Raw genomic sequence first — 22,250 nt, forward strand, 5'->3', positions numbered from 1 at the left:
ATATATATATATATATATATATATACACACACACTATTATTAATATTATTTTTACATGTAACTGGGAAATAAGACATACAGGCACTGGGGCATAGAGATCCACTGTGCCCTACTGGAAAGTCGGAGGGGGTATGAGAGAAGATATGGGAGAGAGCAGATTGGATGTGGGGATATTTTGGGGTGTTATGTAGGGGAAAAACGGGGAGAAAATTTGTAACTCAAAATTTTGCAGAAATGAATGATGTAAACTAGAAGTTAATAAAGCATTTGATTAAAAAACAAGTGGGAAAAGGACTCATATGTACAAAAATATTTATAGCAGCTCTTTTTTTGTGGTGGCAAAGAATTGGAAATCAAGGGGATGCTCATCAATTGGGGAATGGCTAAACAAGTTGTGGTATATGATTGTAATGGAACACTGTTGTGCATAAGAAATGAAGCAGCAGACAAACTTCATAATAACCTGGAGAGACTTATATAAACTGATATTGAGTGAGGAGATCAGAACCAGGAGAACTCCATACACAATTACAGACACATCATCTCTGTGATGACTAACTTTGATAAACAGGACTCCTCTCAGCAATGCAAGGTTATAAGACAACTCTTAGGGACTCATAATGGAGAGGGCTATTCACATCCAGAGAAAGAACTATAGAATCTGAATGCAGATTGAAGCAAATTACTTGCTCTCTCTCTTTTTTGTTTTGTTCCTTCTTTTTCATTGTTCATTCCATTGGTTATAATTCTTTACAACTTGAGTAATGTTTAGTTTGAAGGTATTTGTAGAACCTATATCAGATTGCATGCCACCATGAAGGGGGGGTAGGCGAGGGAGGGGGAGAAAATTTGGAACTCAAGGGATCGTGGAACTGAATGTTGTAAACTAAAAGTAAATCAATACTTTTTTTTTTTTAAACAGGGTCTTTCAATTTCATTCAGGAAATGGGATTACTAAAGAACAGGCCCCTTTAGAAAAAAAAAAGGGCTTTTCTTTTCCTCTTATTTTTAACTTGTTCTTTTCTCGTTATTATCCTCATTTTCAGGGAGGAATGATCATAATGCTTATTTCATCAGTGGCCATTGCTGCCCTTTCTGCCATCAACGTTGGCCGAAGCATCATGTTTGTCATGACATATCGTCTTCTGGCTACCTCTGCTCTCATGCCTTTCATTGGCTTCACCCTGGGTTATATTCTCTCAGCCATCTTACGTCTCAATGGAAGGTAGGAGTGACTACTTTTTTCCCTTTCTAGTTTTTTTCAGGAGTAACTAGAGAATCCCTGCATTTTCCCAAGCTAGGTGAGCACTGGATCCTTGGTAATGTGACGTTATGGAGGCTTTTTTATATTGTGGGTAGTGTTGGGTTTCTGAAGTTGAGGGCCCTAGACAAGAGCTACTCACAGAGTATTTTCTGTAGGCTCCATCTTTCTCACGCACTTCTTTCTGTTCAACAACAAACATTTATTAGGGATCCGGTCCCCATTTTAAAGAAAATCACAGTCTAGTAGAAGAAATGTCATGTATATAGAAAAAAGACATAATATTAATGTACAATATGATTGTATGAGAGAGATAACTTTTAGCTGGAGGTGTGTGTGTGTGTGTGTGTGTGTGTGTGTGTGTGTGTGTGTGAATAATGAAGAGTTTTTATGAAGAATTTGGTTTGTCAAGGTTGGAAAGGAAGTATTTTAATAGACAGAGATGGTGAGTAGAGAGGTAGGAGGGTAGAGAGTGTATTCCAAGAGTGAACAAAGAAAATGAGGTAGTAAAGTTTAGGGAAGGGTAGTTTAGTTTGACTAGACCATAAAGTATATTAAAGGGAAAAATGAGAAATATAACTAAAAGATATCATAGAATCTCAGAGTTGAAAAAGACACTAAAGATCATGAAGATCAGCCTGACCTGAACTATGCCATACCCAGTAAATGGTCATTGAACTTTTGCTTGAAGAGCTCAAATAAGATAAATCCACTACACCTCCAGTTCTGCTGTCTGCCCAAGAATAACAAAATTCATTCCTTCCATATGACAGTTCTCCAAATATAGGCATAATATGCCCCTCAAATATTCTCATATCCAGGCTGAACCATCCTCATACGGCATGTTACTCTTTAATTTATTCAAATTCTTCCTAGCCCCCAGAACTGAATCAGTTCAGTCAGTTCAATTGTTTTTTAGTTGTGTCCAATTTTTGTGACCCCATGTGGGGTCACAACCCACAAAGGGTTTGCCATTTCCTTTTCCAGCTCATTTTACAGATGAGGAAACTGAGGCAAATAGGGTTAAGTGACTTGCCTAGGGTAATAGCTAGTAAGTGTCTGAGGCCAGATTTGAACTCAGGAACATGAGTCTCACTGACCCCAGGCCCTGAACTGTATCTACTGTGCCACATAAATGGCATACTCCAAATGTAGTCTGACCATGGATAGAAAAGCACAGTGGGATTATAGCTTTCCTAATCCTGAACACAACAGCTACAATTATTTTAGCTTTTTGGGTTGAATTTGTAGTCCCCTTTAAAAAGCCGATTTTTAAGACAATTTTATATTAAGGCACATCTTGAAGTTGATTTTTAAAAATCAATAAAATTTTAGGATTAAAATTTTATTTTTGCAAAAATGTACATTTTAATAAAGTTTTAAAATGTATTTGATAAGAAGTCATCTCTACGAAATTTTATCTTATCATTTAGTCTGTTGTCCTAGTCTGTTTTTGGATTTGTCTGTCATCCAGTGTGATGAATCCACCTCTTCAGACTTGGTGTCGTTGCAAATTAAGTAAGCATGTCATCTATGTTTTTATCTGAGTCATTAATAAAAATCTTAAACAAGAGGCCAACCATAAACGACCACTCAGGTGCAAACGAGATGCTTATTTTACATCCATCAGTTTGTCTAACACCATTCAATGTATTTTAGTTTCATGAGGAAGGAAGGAAAAGATAATGGTGGTACTTAATTCTCCTGAAGTTGCTTTTATGATAACCTTTGGGGTTGATGTGTCTACACAGATGCAGACGTACCGTAAGCATGGAGACTGGATGCCAGAATGTTCAGCTATGCTCTACCATCCTCAATGTGACCTTTCCTCCAGAAGTAATTGGACCTCTCTTCTTTTTTCCTCTCCTTTACATGATTTTCCAGATTTCGGAAGCGCTTCTTATTATTGCCATCTTTAAATGCTACAATAAAATCAGGGTTCCCAAGGGTAAGTATGGAAACACTGTCTCATAAACTCTGTAACCACTTAGTCTGACCTGCCATGGATAAAGTAAAAAATGACTCTTTTTTGGATGGGGCATTGATTCCACAGACTTCTATAAAATGAGCCATTTATTTCTTTCTCAGCAAGATCCTATCTGGGGATGGAGTATGGGAACTGGAGTGATATATTCAACTGAAAGGCAACCTTCTGCCTGGGGAAAGCCTCTTGTGATAGGTAGAAACTAGGACTTGAAGAAAAGGTAATTGTGACAAAGAAACAAAACTATGGATATAGAAAAATTGTGAGGTTGTAAGGAATAGGGTGAAAGGCTCTATTCAGACTATCTCTGGGGTAAAATTAATTAAGACTGAAGGACAGCCAAAGTTCTGCCCTAGTAACCTCTAGGGTCCTTGGTTTCCTTATCTGTAAAATGAGGGGACTGAACTAACTAGCCTTTAAGATCCTTCCAGCTCTAACTTTGTGATCCTATTATCTGAACAAAAAAGAGATTCCTGAATCCTGAATCATACACTGTACTAAAGAAAACTTTAAGTAAATACTAGTCTGATATGTCATGGAAAAAAACAATAACTTATTGGATTAAAATGCATAATTTTTTTTTACTAAGTTCTAGTTATTAGTGCTGGAGTAGTGACTTCTAAACACACATCACATCTACTTCAAGGAACTCAAAGAACTTCATTGTCATAGATTTTGTGATATGAAAACTCCTTGAGATCATATAACCCAGGGGTTCTTAACCTGAGATCTGTGAATTTGTTTAAAATATGTATTCTGATAATTGTATTTTAACATAATTGATCTTTTTTGTAATACCATGCATTTTATTATATGCCTTTAAAACCATTATCCTGACAGGTTTGAGAGCTTTGTCAAACTGCCAAAGGGGTTCATGACACAAAAGCATTTAAGAATCTCTGATCTAATCCATCCTTCCATCTGTGGATAAAAGTACAAAGAATGACTTGGCATGAAGGCAATAGGTAGTAAGGAGGTGCTGCTATCTTATTCCTTTCACCCTCAAGAGTGGTTTCTCTATCTCTTTCTCTTCTTCCCCCTCCTTCTCACATCCCCTTTACACCTTTTTTGGTACACACATGAACATCATAGCCAAAGGAGAGAAGACCTTCACGTTGACATTGGTCAAACGGAGGCTTGTCTGCCACCTGAATAGCCCATCGGGAGACGGAGTTTAATCTTGCTGTTCTTCTCTAGTTTCCTAGCTATGCTCTTTACATTTACAATGTAGGCCACGCTTCAAACAATCAGCGATGAAATTCCAAAATATCATGAACAGATTCCTAACCTAGGACTTATGGTAGTACCAAAACCACAGAATACGTTGACATTTGTACAACCCAAGAAGGGGTCACTATATGCCAAGATTTAGAAAGCAGGAGTTGAAATGAAACTAGAATCATAACCATTCTTATTCTCCCAACCCAAAACCAGCTCTGGGACTTGCCAGAGGTATGCTGTGAAAGCCAGGCTCATTAGTCTTATACTTTTTTTTTCCCTTTTAGGGAAAAATCCTGGATTTCCTTTTAAATGTTTACATTTAGGACTTGTAATTAGGGAAAATACTGGATAAATGACTTGTAACAAATGCCTCCATTTAGAGATTCTCTAACAATGAACCAAGGATTGGGGTTCCCAGCCTAAAGCCAGGAAGAAAGCTGCTCGGTCACTGTCTTTCTATGTGCCAGAGCTGTCCTCCGTAGGCTCATACAGTGAACAAGGGGATTTTTATGAGAAATAAAACAAGGACAATAAAAAAATAGTTTATATACAGGCACAGTTGGTATATGTCTATAATCCCTGCTACTGTGGTGTTTTAAGATGATTGATTATTTAAACTCATGAGTTCTGAATTGCCAGGACTAAGCTGACCTGGTATCTGAAATAAGTGAACTCATGGACACTGGCCGGTGGGAACCAGGCTGCATAAGGAGAAGCAAACCAGTTACAAGAAAAAACAGAGCAGATCAAAACTCTCCTATTGGTGAGTCTGGGGTTGGAGCAGCACTTCCAAGCAACGCAAGATGGGAAAACCTGGTCTTCAAAAAGCAAAACAAAACAGAAATTATTCTGAGAATAAAAGAATTATACAGATAAATATTAAATCGAAATCGAAATCAGGGCAGGTAGATAGACTCATCTTCTTTATTTCAAGTCCAGCATCAGGCGCTCAGGCTCAGGTACCTGGGCAAGTCGCTTAACACTGTTTGCTTCAGTTTCCTCATCTATAAAATGAGATGGAGAAGAAAACCATTCTAGCATCTTGGCCAAGAAAATCTCAAATGAGGTCACAGAGAATTAGGCACAAATGAAATGACTGAATAACAACAAATAAATATAAGTAATATAATTTTTTAAAATAGACTGTACTTCCACTCTGAGTGAGATAGGTGCAGCCATTCTTTTATTTATTTGTTTGTTTATAGTTATCAACATTCATTTCCACAAGATTTTGAGTTACAAATTTTCTCCCCGTCTTTCCCCAACCCCACACCCCAAGATAGTGAGAATACCCCTTCCCCCAATCTGTTCTCTCTTAAATCCTTCTCCGTCCCACCCCCAACTTTCTAGTAGGGCGACATGGATTTCTATATCCCAGTGCCTGGATATTTTATTTGCCATGTAAAAAAACACTTTTTTAACATTTGTTTTTAAATTTTTGATTTCCAGACTCTTTCCCTTCTTCCCTCCTCACCCACCCCCACTGGGAAGATAAGCAATCCAATATAGGTTGTGCATGTGTAGCTACACAAAATGTTTCCACATAGTAGTTATATTGTGAAAGACTAACTATATTTCCCTCCATCCTATCCTGCCCCTCACTTACTATTTGCTACTTTGACTCTGTCCCTTTTCAAAAGTGTTTGCTTCTAACTACCCTCTCCCCCAATCTGCCCTCCCTTCTATCATACCTCCTTTTATCCCCTCACCCCCTACTTTCCTGTAGGGTAAGATACCCAATTGAGTGTGTATGTTATTTCCTCCTTAAGCCAAATTCAATGAGAATAAGGTAGACCCATTCTTTTTCACCTTCCTGCTCTTCCCCTCCATTGTAACAGTTTTCTATCTCTCCCCTTCTCCTCCCAATATAATCCTCTCACCTATTAATTTTATTTTTTAGATATCAGGCCTTCATATTCAACTTATCGTGTGCCCTCTATGTATACAAGTACACACATATACACATATTCACGTATATATATATATTTATACAAACATATACCCTCCCATACATACATATATATGTAAACATTTATATATATATATATATATTCCCTTCAACTATCCTCATACTGAGAAAAGTCTCATGAGTTACAATTATCATCTTTCCATGTAGGAATGTAAATAGTTCAACTTTTTTTTTTTGCCTTTTGGAGGGCAATTTGGGTTAAGTAACTTGCCCAAGGTTACATGGCTAGTATTTTTGTATGGGTATTAAGTGTCTGAGGCCAGACCCGAACTCGGGTCCTCCTGACTCTGGGGCCAGCACTTTACTCACTGCACCACCTGCCCACCCCAATAGTTCAAATTAATAAGTTCCTTATGATTTCTTTTCCCTGTTTACCTTCTCATGCTTTTCTTGCTTCTTGTATTTGAAAGTCAAATTTTCTGTTCAGCTCTGGTTTTTTAACCAAGAATGCTTGAAAGTCCTCTATTTCATTGAATGAGCATATTTTCCCCTAAAGCATTATACTCAGTTTTGCTGGGTAGGTGATTCTTGCTTTTAATTCTAGCTCCTTTGACCTCTAGAATATCATCTTCCGAGCCCTTTGATCCCTTAATGTAGAAGCTGCTAGATCTTGTGTTATCCTGATTGTGTTTCCACAATACTCAAATTATTTCTTCCTGGCAGCTCGTAATATTTTCTCCTTGACTTAGGAACTTTGGAATTTGGCTATAATATTCCTAGGAATTTTCTTTTTAGGATCTTTTTCAAGAGGTGATTGGTGAATTCTTTCAAATTCTATTTTGCCCTCTGGTTCTAGAACATCAGGGCGATTTTCCTTGTGAAATTCTTGAAGTATAATTTCTAGGCTCTTTTTTTGATCATGGCTTTCAGGTAGTGCAATAATTTTTAAATTATCTCCCCTAGATCTATTTTCCAGGTCAGTGGTTTTTTTTCAATGAGATATTCACATTGCCTTCTATTTTTTCATTTGTTTGGATCTGTTTTATAGTGTCTTGATTTTTCATAAAGTCATTAGCTTCCATTTGCTCCAATCTAATTTTGAAAGAATTATTTTCTTCAGTGAGTTTTTGAAATTCTTTTTCCATCTGGCCAGTTTTATTTTTTAAGGCATTCTTCTCCTTATTGGTTTTTTGGGCTTCTTTTGCCATTTGAGTTAGTCTATTTTTTAAGATGTTATTTTCTTCAGTCAGGCTGTTGACTCCATTTTCATGATTTTCTTGCATCATTTTCATTTCTCTTCCTAATTTTTCCTCCACTTCTTTTACTTGATTGTCAAAATCCTTCTTGAGCTCCTTTCTGACCTGTAAGAGTTCATATTTTTCTTGGAAGCTTTTGATGAAGGAGTTTTAACTTTGTTGTTTTCTTCTGGTTCCATGTTTTGATCCTTTTTCCCCCCCCAAAAAAGAATCTATGGTCTGATTGCACTTCCTCTGTTTGCTCATCTTGCCAGCCAATTACTTGACTATTGAGTTCTTTGACACAGTAGAACTCTACTTCCAGAGTGGAGAGAGCTCTGTCCCAAATTGCTGGGGTTTTCCCAGTTGTTGTCAGAGCTATGAGGAGGACTCCCTCTCTACAGCCACCACAAGCTCTGGCACACTAGCATTCCTCACCCCAGGACCACCAGCCAAGACCACAACCCAGATCCAAGCAGGTCAAAGCAAGACCGATTACCCTCTGAATGGTTTTAATCTGTAGGCCAGGAGCTCCAGAGGTAACCATGCAGCAGCAGCTGCAGCTGCCATACCACTGCCACCTCTCACTGCAGGGTAAGGGCTGGACCACACTCTTCTCTCACCCAGTTGCAACAAAGTTCTCTACTGACCTTTTATTTTCTCCTTGGAGTTTATGGGTTGAGAAGTCTGGAAACCGCCACAGCTGTGGGTGATTCATTCTCCTGAAGTCTGTTCTGGCTGGTCTGGGCTGTGAGTCGGGCCTATGTGGCTCACGCAGGACTGTGCTCAGCTCCCAGTTTGGTGTGATAGACCCTTCCTGTTGGTCTTCCAGGCTGCCTTTAGCAAGAGATTTGTTTCTCTCTGTGACTTTGTGGGTTCTGTAGCTCTAAAAATTGTTTAGTCATTTTTTTTACAGGTATTGGAGGTGGTTGGAACGGGAGCTCAAGCAAGTTCCTGCATTTACTCTTCCATCTTGGCTCTGCCCCCTGGTGCAGCCATTCTTAAAAAATAACAATACTACAGCTTATAGCAGAGTAAATGTAGGAGCTCAGAAACAGGTACATGTCTCCTCAGTCAAAAAGGGAAAAAGGATAAGGAAAGTCAATTTCTTCATGATCCCTGTCACAACTGCTCTGCCATCATTTCAACCAACAAGTTGAACTGCTGATACAGAGAAGTCTTTCATACTTTGCCAGCAGTCCCCACTGTTGATTTTTCACTCCTTTTTCCTGTGGCATGGGAAGAGAAATTACTTTGTAGCTATTATTAAAACTGGCCCTGTATGCCTCTGGCCCTGCACAACCATTTCTCAGTTGAACAGTAGGATCAGCACCAAACTGTGCTTGACCTTTTCTAAGGCCAGTTTATCTCTGTCCTCTATATACTTTGGTCTATATCATTTCCCACCTGACTTCTCATATGGACTTCACAATTATCTTCAGAAACTCATCTGCCTACAAGATCAAATCAACCCTGAAACTCAAACTTCCTCAGTAATCCCTACTCCTTGGGTACCTCCCTTCCTCTGATTGGAGATGGTAGAGGGCAGACATTAGAGAGTTCCTCCCAGGGCCTCTATGTAAAGAGGAAGCCTAAAGCAGATATCTCATCATGCTCTCAAACATGTTCCCTCTTACCCTTTCTCTGCCCACCTCTTTTTCAGCTTTTTTTTAATGTGTTATCTTCCCCCATTAGAATGTGAATGCCTTGAGGGCAGGGACTGACTTCTGACATCCTTTATTTACTGGAGACTGGCTCTGCCCACCAGGAGTCTACCAGGTGCTATATTTGCTACTAATAGCTCTAATTCAAAAACATTTAGTGATTATATTGAGTCCATAGATCATTAAACCAGCAAAAACAAAATCATCCAAAACTGAAGTACTAAAGATAGTATGTTTTGTTAACCTTTGAAAGTTTGGTTACAGGAGACAAACAAATAGTGATGTACAGTTATTACATTTTATTCCCTTAAAACTAGCGAACTCGTAGAGTTAGAAACTAAGTTCTAACTGCTTGAACAAAAGATTTAGAAAGCTTAAATACATTTTAGAACCATCCCAAATCAGGGTGGCTGTGTCACACAAATTTATGATCTCCGTAAATGTTTAATTATTGTGTGAGAAAGGAGTTTTCTTAATTGAACAGATGATAAATACAATAAAATAAGAGAGTTGACAAAGTGTCAATTGAAATTATGACTCAGGATATCTGTGTTTTCTTTACCATTAATTTTCCATAACATAGTATATGTCCAAAAAATATTAAGATAAGAAAAAGTCCCATTACTCAAGTTAATGCCTCGAGTTAATGGTCTCATCCTTAAGGGCCATAAAGTAAGCCTCGTCTGGCTTTGTTGACATAGGAAGAGGTATTCTCTGAGCTCACTCGGAGAGCAACAACAAAGCAGGGTCCATTTGGAATTTAAGATTTATTTATTTTTTATTTTATTTGATTATATTTACTCCCATATGGAGTATGTACCAAGATAGGGGGAAATCCCACTTCTAGCCTTATCTGGTCTCTGGAGTTGCTGACACTGGAAAAGGCATTTTTATTTTATTTTTTTTTTTGGTCTTTATTCATTTGTTTACTTTTAGTTTACAAGATTCATTACCACAATTCCTTGAGTTTCAAATTTTCTCTCCCTCCCCCCCTACTCCCCATGGCAGCATACAATCAAGTATAGGATCTGCAAATACTTTCACATTAGGCATTAGTCAGGTTATAAGGAAGGGTATCAGATGGAATGAAGAATGGGAAAGAGGAAACAAAACCAAGAAAAAGAAAAAGAGCAGGTAGTTTGCTTCAACCTGGGTTCAAACTCAGTTCTTTCTCTGGATGTAAACATCTCTCTCCATCAAGAATCTTTTGGGGTTGACTTATGACTCTGGATTGCTGAGAAGAGTCCAGTCTATCAAAATTGGTCATCATGCATATGTTGTGTCTGTAATTGTGTACAAATTCCTCCTGGCTCTACTCTTCTCACTCAGCATCAGTTCGTAAAAGCCTCTCCAGGTAAATATGAAGACTGTCTGCTCCTCATTTCTTATAGCACAATAGTATTCAATTACATGCATATACCACAACTTGTTCAGCCATTCCCCAATTGATGGGCACTCCCTTAATTTCCAATTCTTTGCCACCACAAAAAAAGCTGCTATAAATATTTTTGAACATATGGGTCTTCTTCCCACTTCTATGATCTCTTTGGGATACAACCCTAGAATTGGAATTGCTGGGTCAAAGTGTATGAAATTATTTATAGTCCTTAGGGCATAATTCCAGATTGCTCTCCAGAATGGTTGGATCAGTTCACAACTCCACCAGCAATGCATTAGTGTTCCAATTTGTCCACATCCTCTCCAGCATTTGTCATTTTCCTGTTTTGTCATCTTAGACAATCTGACTGGTGAGATGTGGTTACCTCAGAGTTGTTTTGATTTGCATTTCTCTAATCAATAGTGATTTAGAGCATTTTTTCATATGCTTATAAATATCTTTAATTTTTTCCTCTGAAAACTGCCTGTTCATATCCCTTGACCATTTATCAATTGGGGAATGACTTGTATTCTTATAGATTTGACTCAATTCTCTGTATATTTTAAAAATGAGTCCTTTATCAGTGACATAAGTTGTAAAAATTTTTCCCAATTTTCCACTTCCCTCCTAATCCTAGTTACATTGGCTTTGTTTATACATAAGCTTTTCATTTTAATGTAATCAAAATTATCCATTTTGCCTTTTATAATGCTCTCTAACTCTTGTTTGGTCATAAAATCTTCCCCTCTCCACAAATCTGACCGGTAAACTATTCCTTGCTTTCTCAGATTGCTTACAGTATCAGCCTTTATACCTAGATCATGCACCCATTTAGACTTGATTTTGGTATATGGTGTTAGATAATGGTCTATGCCCAGTTTCTGCCATTCTATATTCCAGTTTTCCCATCAGTTTTTGTCAAATAGTGAGTTCTTATCCCAAAATCTGGGGTCTTTGGCTTTATCAAACAGTAGATTACTATAGTCATTGACTGCTAAGTCTAGTGTACCCAATAGGAAAAGGCATTTTTAAAGCAAAGCAAAGCAGTCTGTTTGATTAATTCAGACTTTGTCCAAAAATATATTTAGTGATTATCAGTTTACTTCTAAGTTGGGTGGCAAGTTTTTCGTAAATTTGAAGCTCTTGACATAATTATCTGTATTATGAGGAAAAGTTCATTTGGGATACAGCCAATAGTTGCTCTTCAGCTAATGTTTTTAGTCACAAACCAAGAAGGTTCAGTAGAATGAAAGATTACCCAATGTAAAAAATTATCATGATGTGACAAGTTTTTGATTGTCATTGCTTTCAAAATTATGCTCACTCAATAGTAGGAAAAACATCTCCACAAAGTAAAAGCAATAGAAATATGGGACATCTAGGTGGTACAGTGCATAGAATATTGGGCTTGGAATCAGAAAAATCTGAATTTAGATTTGACTTCAGACACTTAACTTGGTGCTTCATTTCCCTCATCTGTAAAATTCAGAATAATAGCACCTCCCTCTCAAAGTTTTTGAAGATAAAGTGAAATATTTGAAAAGGGCTTCATAAACCTCGGCTCTTATTATTATCAAGATCTATAGATGTCATCAATTATAAATTATATGTGGGAATAAAAGTAAGGAGAGTCTCTCATATACTAAATGTATATAAAAAATATAATTTGCATTTCTCTAAAGAATATGGATTTAAAGCATTTTTTTGCTTTTCGTTTGGGGTGGGGGAGGCAGGGCATTTGGGGTTAAGTAACTTGCCCAAGGTCACACATCTAGTAAGTGTTAAGTGTCTGAGGCCAGATTCGAACTCAGGTCCCCCTAACTCCAGGGCCAGTGCTCTATTCATTGTGCCACCTAGCCATCCCAGAAGCATTTTTATATAACTATAGATATCTTTGATTTCTTCTTCAGAAAACTGCCTGTTCATATCCTCTGACCATTTATCAACTGGAGAACAGCTCTTATTTTTATAAATTTTACTCAGTTTCCTATATATTTGAGAAATAAGGCCTTTATCAGAGAAACAATGTAAACATTTTTATATTAATTCTTTGTCTATGGTACCTTTTAGCAAAATGTAGCTTCCCTGATTATCTATTTTAATTAGGTCTATTTTTGCTTTTCCTTTTTCTGAGATTATGATTGCCACCCCTGATTTTTTTTAGCTCAGCTAAAACATAATAGATTCTGCTCCAGTCCTTATTTTAACTCTGTGTCTTTCTGTTTCAAGTGTATTTCTTGTTATTGTTGGATCCTGATTTTTTTTTTTTTTGCTTTTTGGAGGGTAATTGGGGTTAAATAACTTGTCCAAGGTCACACAGCTAGTTTTTGTGTTAAGTGTCTGAGGCCAGATTTGAACTCAGGTCCTCCTGACTCCAGGGCCAGTGCTCTACTCATTGCCACCTAGCTGCCTCGGATTCTAATTTTAATCCATTCTGCTATCCATTTCCATTTTATGGATCCTTTATCCCATTCACATTTACAATTATGATTCCTGACTGTGTATTTGCCTCAATCCCATTTTCTTCTGTTTGTCTTTCTCTTTAAAAGTTTGTTCACTTCTGACCACTGCCTTCCTTAATCCTCCCTCCTTTTTATCACACACCCCCTTTCTCTTATCTTCTTCCCTTCCTACTTCCCTGTTGGATTTCTATATCCAGCTCAGTGTGTATGTGCACATGTGTGTGTATACATACATATATTCTTCCTTTTTAGAATCAATTACAATGAAAGTGAAGTTCAAGTGTTGCCTGCTAACTCCCCTACCTGCTCATTTTCCCCTCCACTGTAAAAGTTTTTCCTTGAATGCCTCTTTTATATGAGATTTCCCCCCATTCTTTCTCTCCCTTCCTTCTCATCGTGCATCCCTGTTTCTCACCCTTTTATTTTGTTTTGTAGATACTAATAAGATTGACTCACACCTATGTCCTTCTCTACATAGACTCCTTCTAAGTTCTTAGTAGTTACATGTATCATCTTCCCATATAGAAATGTAAACAGTTTAACCTTATTGAGTCCCTTATGATTTCTCTTTCATATTTACCTTTTTATGCTTCTCCTATGGCTTGAAAGCCAAATTTTCTGTTCAGCTCTTGTCCTTTCATCAGGAATGCTTAAAAGTCCTCTATTTCATTAAATATTCATATTTCCCCCTGAGAAAATTCATTTTCATTTTTTCTGGGTAGATAATTCTTGATTATAATCCTAGCTCATTTGTCTTCTGGAATATCATTTTCTTTATATCTCTTCTTCTTTAACATGGAAGCTGCTAAATCTTATGTAATCCTCACTATAGCTCTACAATATTTGAGTTGTTTTGGGTTTTTTCTGACTCCTTGAAATATTTTCTCCTTCACCTGGTAGCTCTGGAATTTGACTATAACATTCCTGGGAGTTTTCATTTTAGAATCTCTTTTAGGAGGTGATCAGTGGAGTCTTTCAATTTCTACTTTACCCTCTGGATATTGGGGCAGTTTTCCTTTATAATTTCTTGAAATACAATGTCTAGGTTCTTTCTTTGATCATGGTTTTCTGGCAGTCCAATAAATCTTTTTTGTTTGTTTGAGACAATCAGGATTAAGTGACTTGCCCAGGATCATATGTGTCTAAGGCCTGATTTGAACTCAGGCCCTCCTGACTCCAGGCCTGTGCTCTATCCACAACACAATCTAGCTTTCCTAGTTCAATAATTCTTAAATTCTCTCTCCTTGATCAATTTCCCAGGTTTTTCTGATGAGATATTTTACATTTTCTTAATTTTTTTCACTCTTTTGAGTTTATTGTTTCTTGGAGTAATTAGCTTCCCACTTGACCAATTCTAATTATTAAAGAATTATTTTTGTCAGTGAACTTTTGTTCCTCTTTTTTCACTTGGTCAATTATGCTTTCTAAAGAGTTCTTTTCTTCAGTTAATTTTTGTACCTACTTTTCCATGTGACCTAATCTGCTTTTTAAGCGGTTCTTTTCTTTCTTTCTTTTTTAAGAGTCCTTTTCTTCAGTGAATTTTTGTGCCTTTTTTTTTTTCCATTAAAACAATTCTGTTTTCCAAGGTGTTATTTTCTTCAGTATTCTTTTGTGCACCTTTTACCAAGCTGGTAATCCTCTTTTCATTATTTTCTTGCATCATTCATTACTTTCCAATTTTTCTACTATCACTCATCTCTTTCTTTAACTCTTTCTGGAATTCTTATTGAGTTTGTATTCAATTTGAATTTTTCTTTGATAATTTGCTTGTTACTGTTTCTGCATTGCTGTTTTCTGTTTTCTGTGTTCTTTCCTGCCACTGTAGTGGTTCTTTTGTTGTTGTTGTTTGCTCATTTTTCCTATTTCTTGACTTTGAACTTTATGTCAAAGTTGCATTTTGTTTACCTGGTGGTGGGGAGGAACTGGTCCCAGCTTTAGTCTGTTTTTATGCTACTGTTTTCAGAGCTAGTTCTTGTGTCCCACAAGTTTTCAGAGTTTCCAAGGTAGTGTGATCTGGAGAAAGGTCACTGCTTTCCTGATCTGCACTCAGATCTTTACCCAGAAGTTCCCCTGTTCCTCTGTAGCCACAAGAGATTTTTTTTTCCCTTAAGGAGAGGAAAGAAGGAAAAGAAGCAAATAACAGAGGCTTGTACATTGGCCACTTGTTGGCCCTGATGGAGAGATTAAGGCCTCTCTCTACTTTCCCTTGACTGCAGCTAGGGAAGAAATATGCCCACATTACCCAGTGAGCCATGCCTTTTGCAAGCATTCTAAATTTTGACTTAACAGCCAGGCAAAAAAATTCCTCTTATTTATGTGGTAAGTAGATCAGAAACAATATCTGTTCATGCTCTAAAATTCACATAGAGATTTCATTAACAGAGCATGCTACTCACAAAAACTGAGCTCATTGACCAGTCTACCCATTGCACTTGTAATAATGGTAGTCTTGTCCTGTTGTAATGTGATTTTATCTCTGTGCACCTAATGCTTAATATGTTATGTCATGCAATTATTTTATTGATTTAACATTAATACGCTATTATCTCAGTGCCAACATATTTTTAGGGATCAAATGATTTTTTAAAAAGGTACTTGAAGTGATTTTGAAACTCTCCAAGAATTATGGGGTTTAGGAAGAGGTTGCTGTGAGGAGGACAAGAAATAAAAGTGGATTTGAAAAGTGGATTTTAGGATTTTAAACAGGCATTGAAGAATATTATAATTTAATGAATGAATTAATGGCCAAAAGATGAACAAATGAAAAAATATTAAACTCTTAACACGTGCCAAGAATTATGCTAAGTGCTGAAGACACAAATGCAAAAGCAAAAACAGTCCCTGTCCTCAAGAAAGTTACATTCTAATGGGGAAGGGGGGTGGGCAGGGAACACACACACATAGGGAGTAGTGGCCAGGAAGGGGCAACTTTGGTCCAGATTGTTACAGAGATAATGCATGAGACCATAAGGGAACAGATAGTTAACATGCCCCCTCCAGAAACAATAGCAGAATTGATTTGATCACAATTCTAGGATTGAAATTGAGGCAGTGGGAGAGAAGTGTATGTATATGGTAGCAAGGCTGCCATGCTGTTGTTAATAAGATGACTAAATTTTGTCTGAAATAGTGGTGGGTTAAGGAAGTCACCAATGAGGACAGCAGAGCCCTCGGGCTTAAATTCCAGGAATGAGAGATTAAACCTTCCAGGGCATGGTTTCTGGTCCAGGGAGAAAGGCTGCTTATTGGAGAGGTTGTCCAGAAGATAGCTGGAGAGCGAATGATGAACAAAGGAAAGGAAAGGCAAAAGAATAAAAACTTATATTTTTATGGTAGCCTTAAATAATCTTATAAACACCTATGGTCAGGCAATGATCTTGAAGTGACCAGATTTATCTTAAGTCAGATAGACCTACCAGAAGTTCCCTCAAGGTCCCTTTCAGATCTAGGACACTATGATATATGTACCCTTTCTTACCCAAACAGATGGATGTTATTCATAGATTCACGGATTTAGAGTTGGAATGGATGTTAAAGGCCATCAAGTTGGATCTCCTCTTTTTACAAGTGAGGAAATCTAATTGTGACTTTCCCATGATCACATAGCTAGCGTCTGAGGAGGGATTTGAATCCAAGTCTTACTAACTCCAAGTCCAGCACTTTCTTTCTTTTTTTTTTTTTTAAAGCAATCGGGGTTAAGTAACTTGCTCAAGGTTACATGGCCAGTTATTATTTCTGGGTGTGGTGTTGAGTATCTGAGCCCGGATTTGATCCAGGTCATCCTGACACTGGAGCCGGTGCTCTTACTCGCTGAGTCAACTGGCCGTCCCCCAGCACTTTCTTATGCCAAGAAGTGGCAGCATAAAACCTGATACTAATAAAGTATGTTAAAACTCTTGGTCACCCAGAAACCAATTAATCACACAACCTTCTTGAGGAATCAGACTTAGACCATTAGATGCCATTGGACTCACAAACAACTCTTGGGAACTCAAGAACCGAACCCTGTCAGGAGTTTGATTTAAGGTAGATAGACTGAGTTTGGATAATATGTTTCAGACTGCTATTCCCTAGGGATGTCTCTGTTTCATAAATTCATTCATTCAACAAACTTTTATGTGTAAGGCACTATGGTAAGTACTGGCGATACCAAAGAGAAAAATGAAATAATGCCTGCTTTCGAGGATTTTAGATCCAGTTACTAGGAAATTACATATATGCCATAACAAAATAATTACAAAATAAGCTTTATGGGGGAGGGGAGAGACTAACAACTGCAAAAATCAGAATAGGATGCACCTAGTCACTTGAGTTGAGCCTTGAAGGAAGCTAAATATTCTAAAAGAAATTCCAAGGTGAGGAAGGAGTATATTCTAGGCATGAGAGACAGCATGGAGACAGGGGATGGAATGCCCTGAATAGGGAACAGCAAGTAGATTAGTCTGCTTAGATCTTTTAGAACATGAAGAAGAGTAATGTGCAGTAAAAACTTGAGAAGATAAACTAGAATCATGTTGTTAAAGCCTTTAGGTGCCAAACAGAGGAATTTATATTTTATCTTAGATATAGAAGAGAGTCAGTGGAGCTTCCTGAGCAGGGCATAGAACAGAGGTAGCTATGAAGGCATGTATTTTAGGAATATCAATTTTGAAATTGTACAGAGTATTAATTAGAATGAATTAAGTTTGGATGTAGCTAGACAAATTAGGAAGCTATTGCAGTAGTCCAGGTGAAAGGAGATGAGAACCTGAGCTAGATGAACTAAGGTTACATAAACAGAGAAAAGAAGACACATAAAAAGTGATCTCACAACACTAAACTTACAAGATTTGGCACCTAATTGCCAAGTAAATGGGAGTGGAGGAAGTGCTATGAAGGAGAGGAAGAACTAAGGATAACTCCAAGATGGCAAGCCTGAGAGGTGGGACAGGATCAGTGTGGCCCTCAACAGAAATAGAATAGTTAGAAAAAGGAGAAGGTTTGAGGGAAAATATGAATTTTGTTTTGGACATGTTAAATTGGAGATCCTTATTGGACATCCGTTTGAAAAATGTCCAGTAGGTGAAGTTGAACTAGAGTTCAAGAGAGACTAGGATATAGCTCTCAAAGTTATCTAGATAGCTAAACCCATAGGAGATGATGAGATCACCAAGAGAGGATGCAGAGAGAAAAAAGAAAACCCAGGACAGAGCCTTAGGAGAGAACCATGCATGGGACGTGGAAGATAACATAGGAAAGAAGACTGAGAGATGCCACATAGGCAAAAAGGAAAACAAAGAGATAGAGTCGTGTCACCAAAACCTAGGAAGGAGAGATAATACAGGATATTGTTATCAGTGTCTTGTGCTGTAGAAAAGTACAAAAGCTGAGAAAAGTCAACAGATTTCAAAATTAAAAGAGATCATTCATAACCTTAGAAAGAGCAGATTCAATTGAGTAATGAGATCCAGATTCATACTTTTCTGGAAACAATCCACACACACATAACACAAGGATCCTAAGGATGTAGTAGGAATTGATCTCCCTCCTTCCTTCCCTTGGGATGTCTTGAAAGACCTTGAAAGGATATTGATGAACTAGAACTCATATGTTCTCAGGCTTGGAAAGGTGTCATTTTTCTAATAAGGCTATTACAACTTGCTGGGGGAGAGGGGTTAAATAAGTCCTCTTGAGTTTCTAAAAATCAATAAATGAGAGGAGGTGGTACAACATAAATTCCAAAGTGGATTGGTACATCCTGGGGTATGATTTCTTGCTGCTAACATCTGCTAGCTCTACTACTTTTAGATAAACTTGTCTCATTTGCTGTCTTTTTTCTTCCTTTTATCCCCCTTACAGATAAAACAAAAATGATCTACACAGCTGTGAGTGACACTGCCAAAGAAACAGGAAGAACCCTAGGCAATGATCCAACTGTGGCCTAGACCTAGTCCACCTAACAAGCAACTATATCTTATCTATAAAGTGCCATTCCAAGTGCCAACGGTAAGGCTTGAAATACACAACAGAAAGAAGAACAGCATTATCAGAATTACAAGGGCAAACTCTCCTGTGCCCTCTGTAAATTAGCATCCCAGCAGTAACCACCAAAGTAACCATGGTACTGCCCCTAGGTGTTATGGATGTCCATCGGAGCAACTTATAGCCAATACCAACCAGGAACTTTTTTTCTGGCCACACACAAAAAATAAAGTGAGACTAATGGAATTTGGTGAATTTACGTCCACTAACATAGGAAGGGCTCAGTATTAAAGTGTTCTTTGGAGAAAAATATACCTAAACTCTCATTTCAATGGAGTTTCTGTTGTCTTCCTTTCCTTTACCCCAAAACTTCTAAACAAACATAATTTTGATGAGCTACCAGTTTCTTTTAAACATTTCAGTGAAAAAAAAATAATTGGATATACTTTGTTTTGACACAATAGACAAATTCCAAAGACCTCTCCCAAAGTTAACACCCCCAAAGCAGACTGTTACTGAACAAAGTCACATTTCCACTGACCATCAAATTGTTTTATATTTGACCTGAGTATGGCTTGAGCCTTTTGGTTTTGTCATTTATTTACATTATTGTACCCATTGTTAAAATTCAAATTAATTTTTATAACTTGGTTTTGTCATTATTTACATTATTGTACCAATTGTTAAAATTCAAATTAATTTTCATAACTAACTCTTAAAAATAAACTCTAAGGCACATTTGAATATTCTTAGGAAAAGACAGAAAAAGTCATGGGGGCCCAAGGAGATTTCAGATACCTTCCTAAGTTGTTCACTTTTAACAACAGTGTCTGGGATGTTCATAATAAAGAGGAATGTTAATGGTTCAACTGCAACTTAAAGTTTGTGTCTATATTATCATTACAAATTTTTTGGCAGCATTATCTGAGCCTTTGGGGTCTAAAACATTGTTTAACTATTTTTTGTTTTTGTGCTAAAGGTAGATATCAGTTCCCTTAGTCATATTTTCCTCTTCTAGACCTTGTGGAATTATAGAAGACTAATCCTGAGACCAGATATGTACATTTGTCCATTTGATTTTCTTAGAGGTTTGTGGGAAATAACAACAAAAATTATGTTAATAAAAAATAACAAACCAAGTAAAGGTTTATATAGGAATGGGAAGCAGACATATGCAAACAAGCTAAAACACAATTTCCCTAGAAGGCCTTGAATATGAAAACTTGAGAGGTCACAGATGGCAGTCTGCCATAGATAAGACTTGCTTTATGCAGTCTAATAAACCTAACTAGGAGACGGATAAGCAGCCTTGTCCTTCCTTACTTGTCACAACAATTACATTATGCTAGTGAAAAATAAAACAAAATTACAAGGGGTGGCCAGGTGGCTCAGTGAGTAAGAGCACCGGCTCCAGTGTTGGGATGACCTGGGTTCAAATCTGGGCTCAGATACTTAGCACCACACCCAGAAATAACTGGCTGTGTAACCTTGAGCAAGTTACTTAACCCCTATTGCTTTAAAAAAAAAAATTACATCTAAAAATGTAACACTTAGTCCCCTAAATGACTAAGGAATGCCAGCTTCTGGGACTTTGGGGAAACCAATTATTAAACTAGAGGGGTGAAAACTTTATAATAGAGGATGGAAGTGAGAAAATAAAGTTCTTCTTGTGGTAGCTTTGGTTCCACTTTCCTAATTGAACAAAATATTTTAGTGAATAATTCCCATCTTTGTCTTTCTTTTCCTATTCTTGCCTCCCTCCGTTCTTGAAAACCAAGAAAATTAACAAGTGCACCTTTCAGACCATGGCTAGTGACCGTTCACTTTAATTTTAAAGATGAAGCGATTATTAGATCACAATCTTTTTTTGTATCAACACCCAGTGGAAACTGTATAAAACTGCCACTGGAATTCTAGATATATAAATAAGTACTACTTTATCATGAGAAATTTTGTCTTAAAATGTTACCATAGAATCATAATGCTAGACAGGACCTAAGGGGCTATCTAGCAACTCTCTCATTTTACCTCCTAAGGAAGTTCAAGTGATTTGCCAAAGGTCATCCCATCAAATTTAATAGAAAAATAACTAGCATTTATATTTCATCTACCGCGTTTCCCCGATAATAAGACCTATCCCGAAAATAAGCCCTCCCCTTACTGTGTAAGATTCCTCTAAAATAAGCCCTCCCCCGAAAATAAGCCCTATTGAGATTGCTACTGTAGTGAAGGTGATCCCCTGCGCTACACGCTACATTACGGTACCCTCTGTATGCACTGCCTCCCCCCCCCGGGTGAAACGCACGCCGCGCTCTGAGCTGCATCCAATCAGAGCTGCAGCAGTGAGTGCGTCATCCTGTTCTTCCCCAGTGATTTGCTTATTGAATAAAGGTACATTTTTTTGTTCACATTTACCTGTTTATTAAAATTGCTGTCAATGTTCATTAAAATAAGCCCTCCCCTGAAAATAAGCCCTCTGGTGTTTTTCTGTCCAAAAAAATAATAAGACAGTGTCTTATTATCAGGGAAACATGGTACTATGTGCCAGACATTGCACTAAATGCTTTACAAATATTATCTCATTTGATTCTCACAACAACTCTGGTAGGCGTAGGTGCCATTATTCTCATTTTATAGTTGAGGAAACTGAAGCAGACAGCCACCACCCTGCTACCACCCACTCACCCCCTTACCCAGGTAAAGATAACTAGTGTCTGAAACTGGATTTGAATTCAGATCTCCCTCACTCCAGGCCCAGAGTTCTAGCCATTATATCACTGTTTTTGTTTTGGACATGTTAAATTGGAGATCCCTATTGGACATCCATTTGAAAAATGGCCAGTAGAGCTACAAAAAATGAGGATAAGGCTAGAATGCATAAGAATCATTTTTAAAAAAAGTTTTGCTGACATTTTTTTATATTACCCTCATTTCTGAAGTCCCCTATTCAGTGAACCAGTTCTTGTAATAAAAAATAAGTCAACAAGCATTTACTTATATGCCAAGCACTGTGCTAAGCTCTGGGTTTAAAGAGAAAGGAATAAAGTGTCCCTGCCCTCAAGGAGCTCACATTCTAAGGGGAGAGATAGCATGCAAATAACTATGTACATACCAGATAAATTAAGAGTAGATGGAAGGTAATAACAGAAGGAAGGCACTAGGAATAGAGTGGGAG

At 37.5% G+C, this 22,250-nt stretch overlaps 1 protein-coding gene across 1 annotated transcript in view; it reads left to right on the top strand.

Annotated features, from left to right (window-relative positions):
* The window catches only part of SLC10A1 (solute carrier family 10 member 1), a 65,411-nt gene extending 44,725 nt beyond the window's left edge, over positions 1-20,686 (top strand). Inside the window, exons 3-5 of the mRNA XM_069091986.1 lie at positions 1,047-1,225; positions 3,013-3,209; positions 18,953-20,686. Coding sequence (XP_068948087.1) covers positions 1,047-1,225; positions 3,013-3,209; positions 18,953-19,038 — 462 coding nt within the window. The 3' untranslated portion in view covers positions 19,039-20,686. The remainder of the gene's footprint in view (positions 1-1,046; positions 1,226-3,012; positions 3,210-18,952) is intronic.
* The last annotated feature ends 1,564 nt before the right edge of the window (positions 20,687-22,250 follow it).

This window comes from Petaurus breviceps, unplaced genomic scaffold, assembly GCF_028583685.1.
Source record: "Petaurus breviceps papuanus isolate PSGF00001 unplaced genomic scaffold, PetGlider_PUasm1.0 189, whole genome shotgun sequence".
NCBI lineage: Eukaryota > Metazoa > Chordata > Mammalia > Diprotodontia > Petauridae > Petaurus > Petaurus breviceps.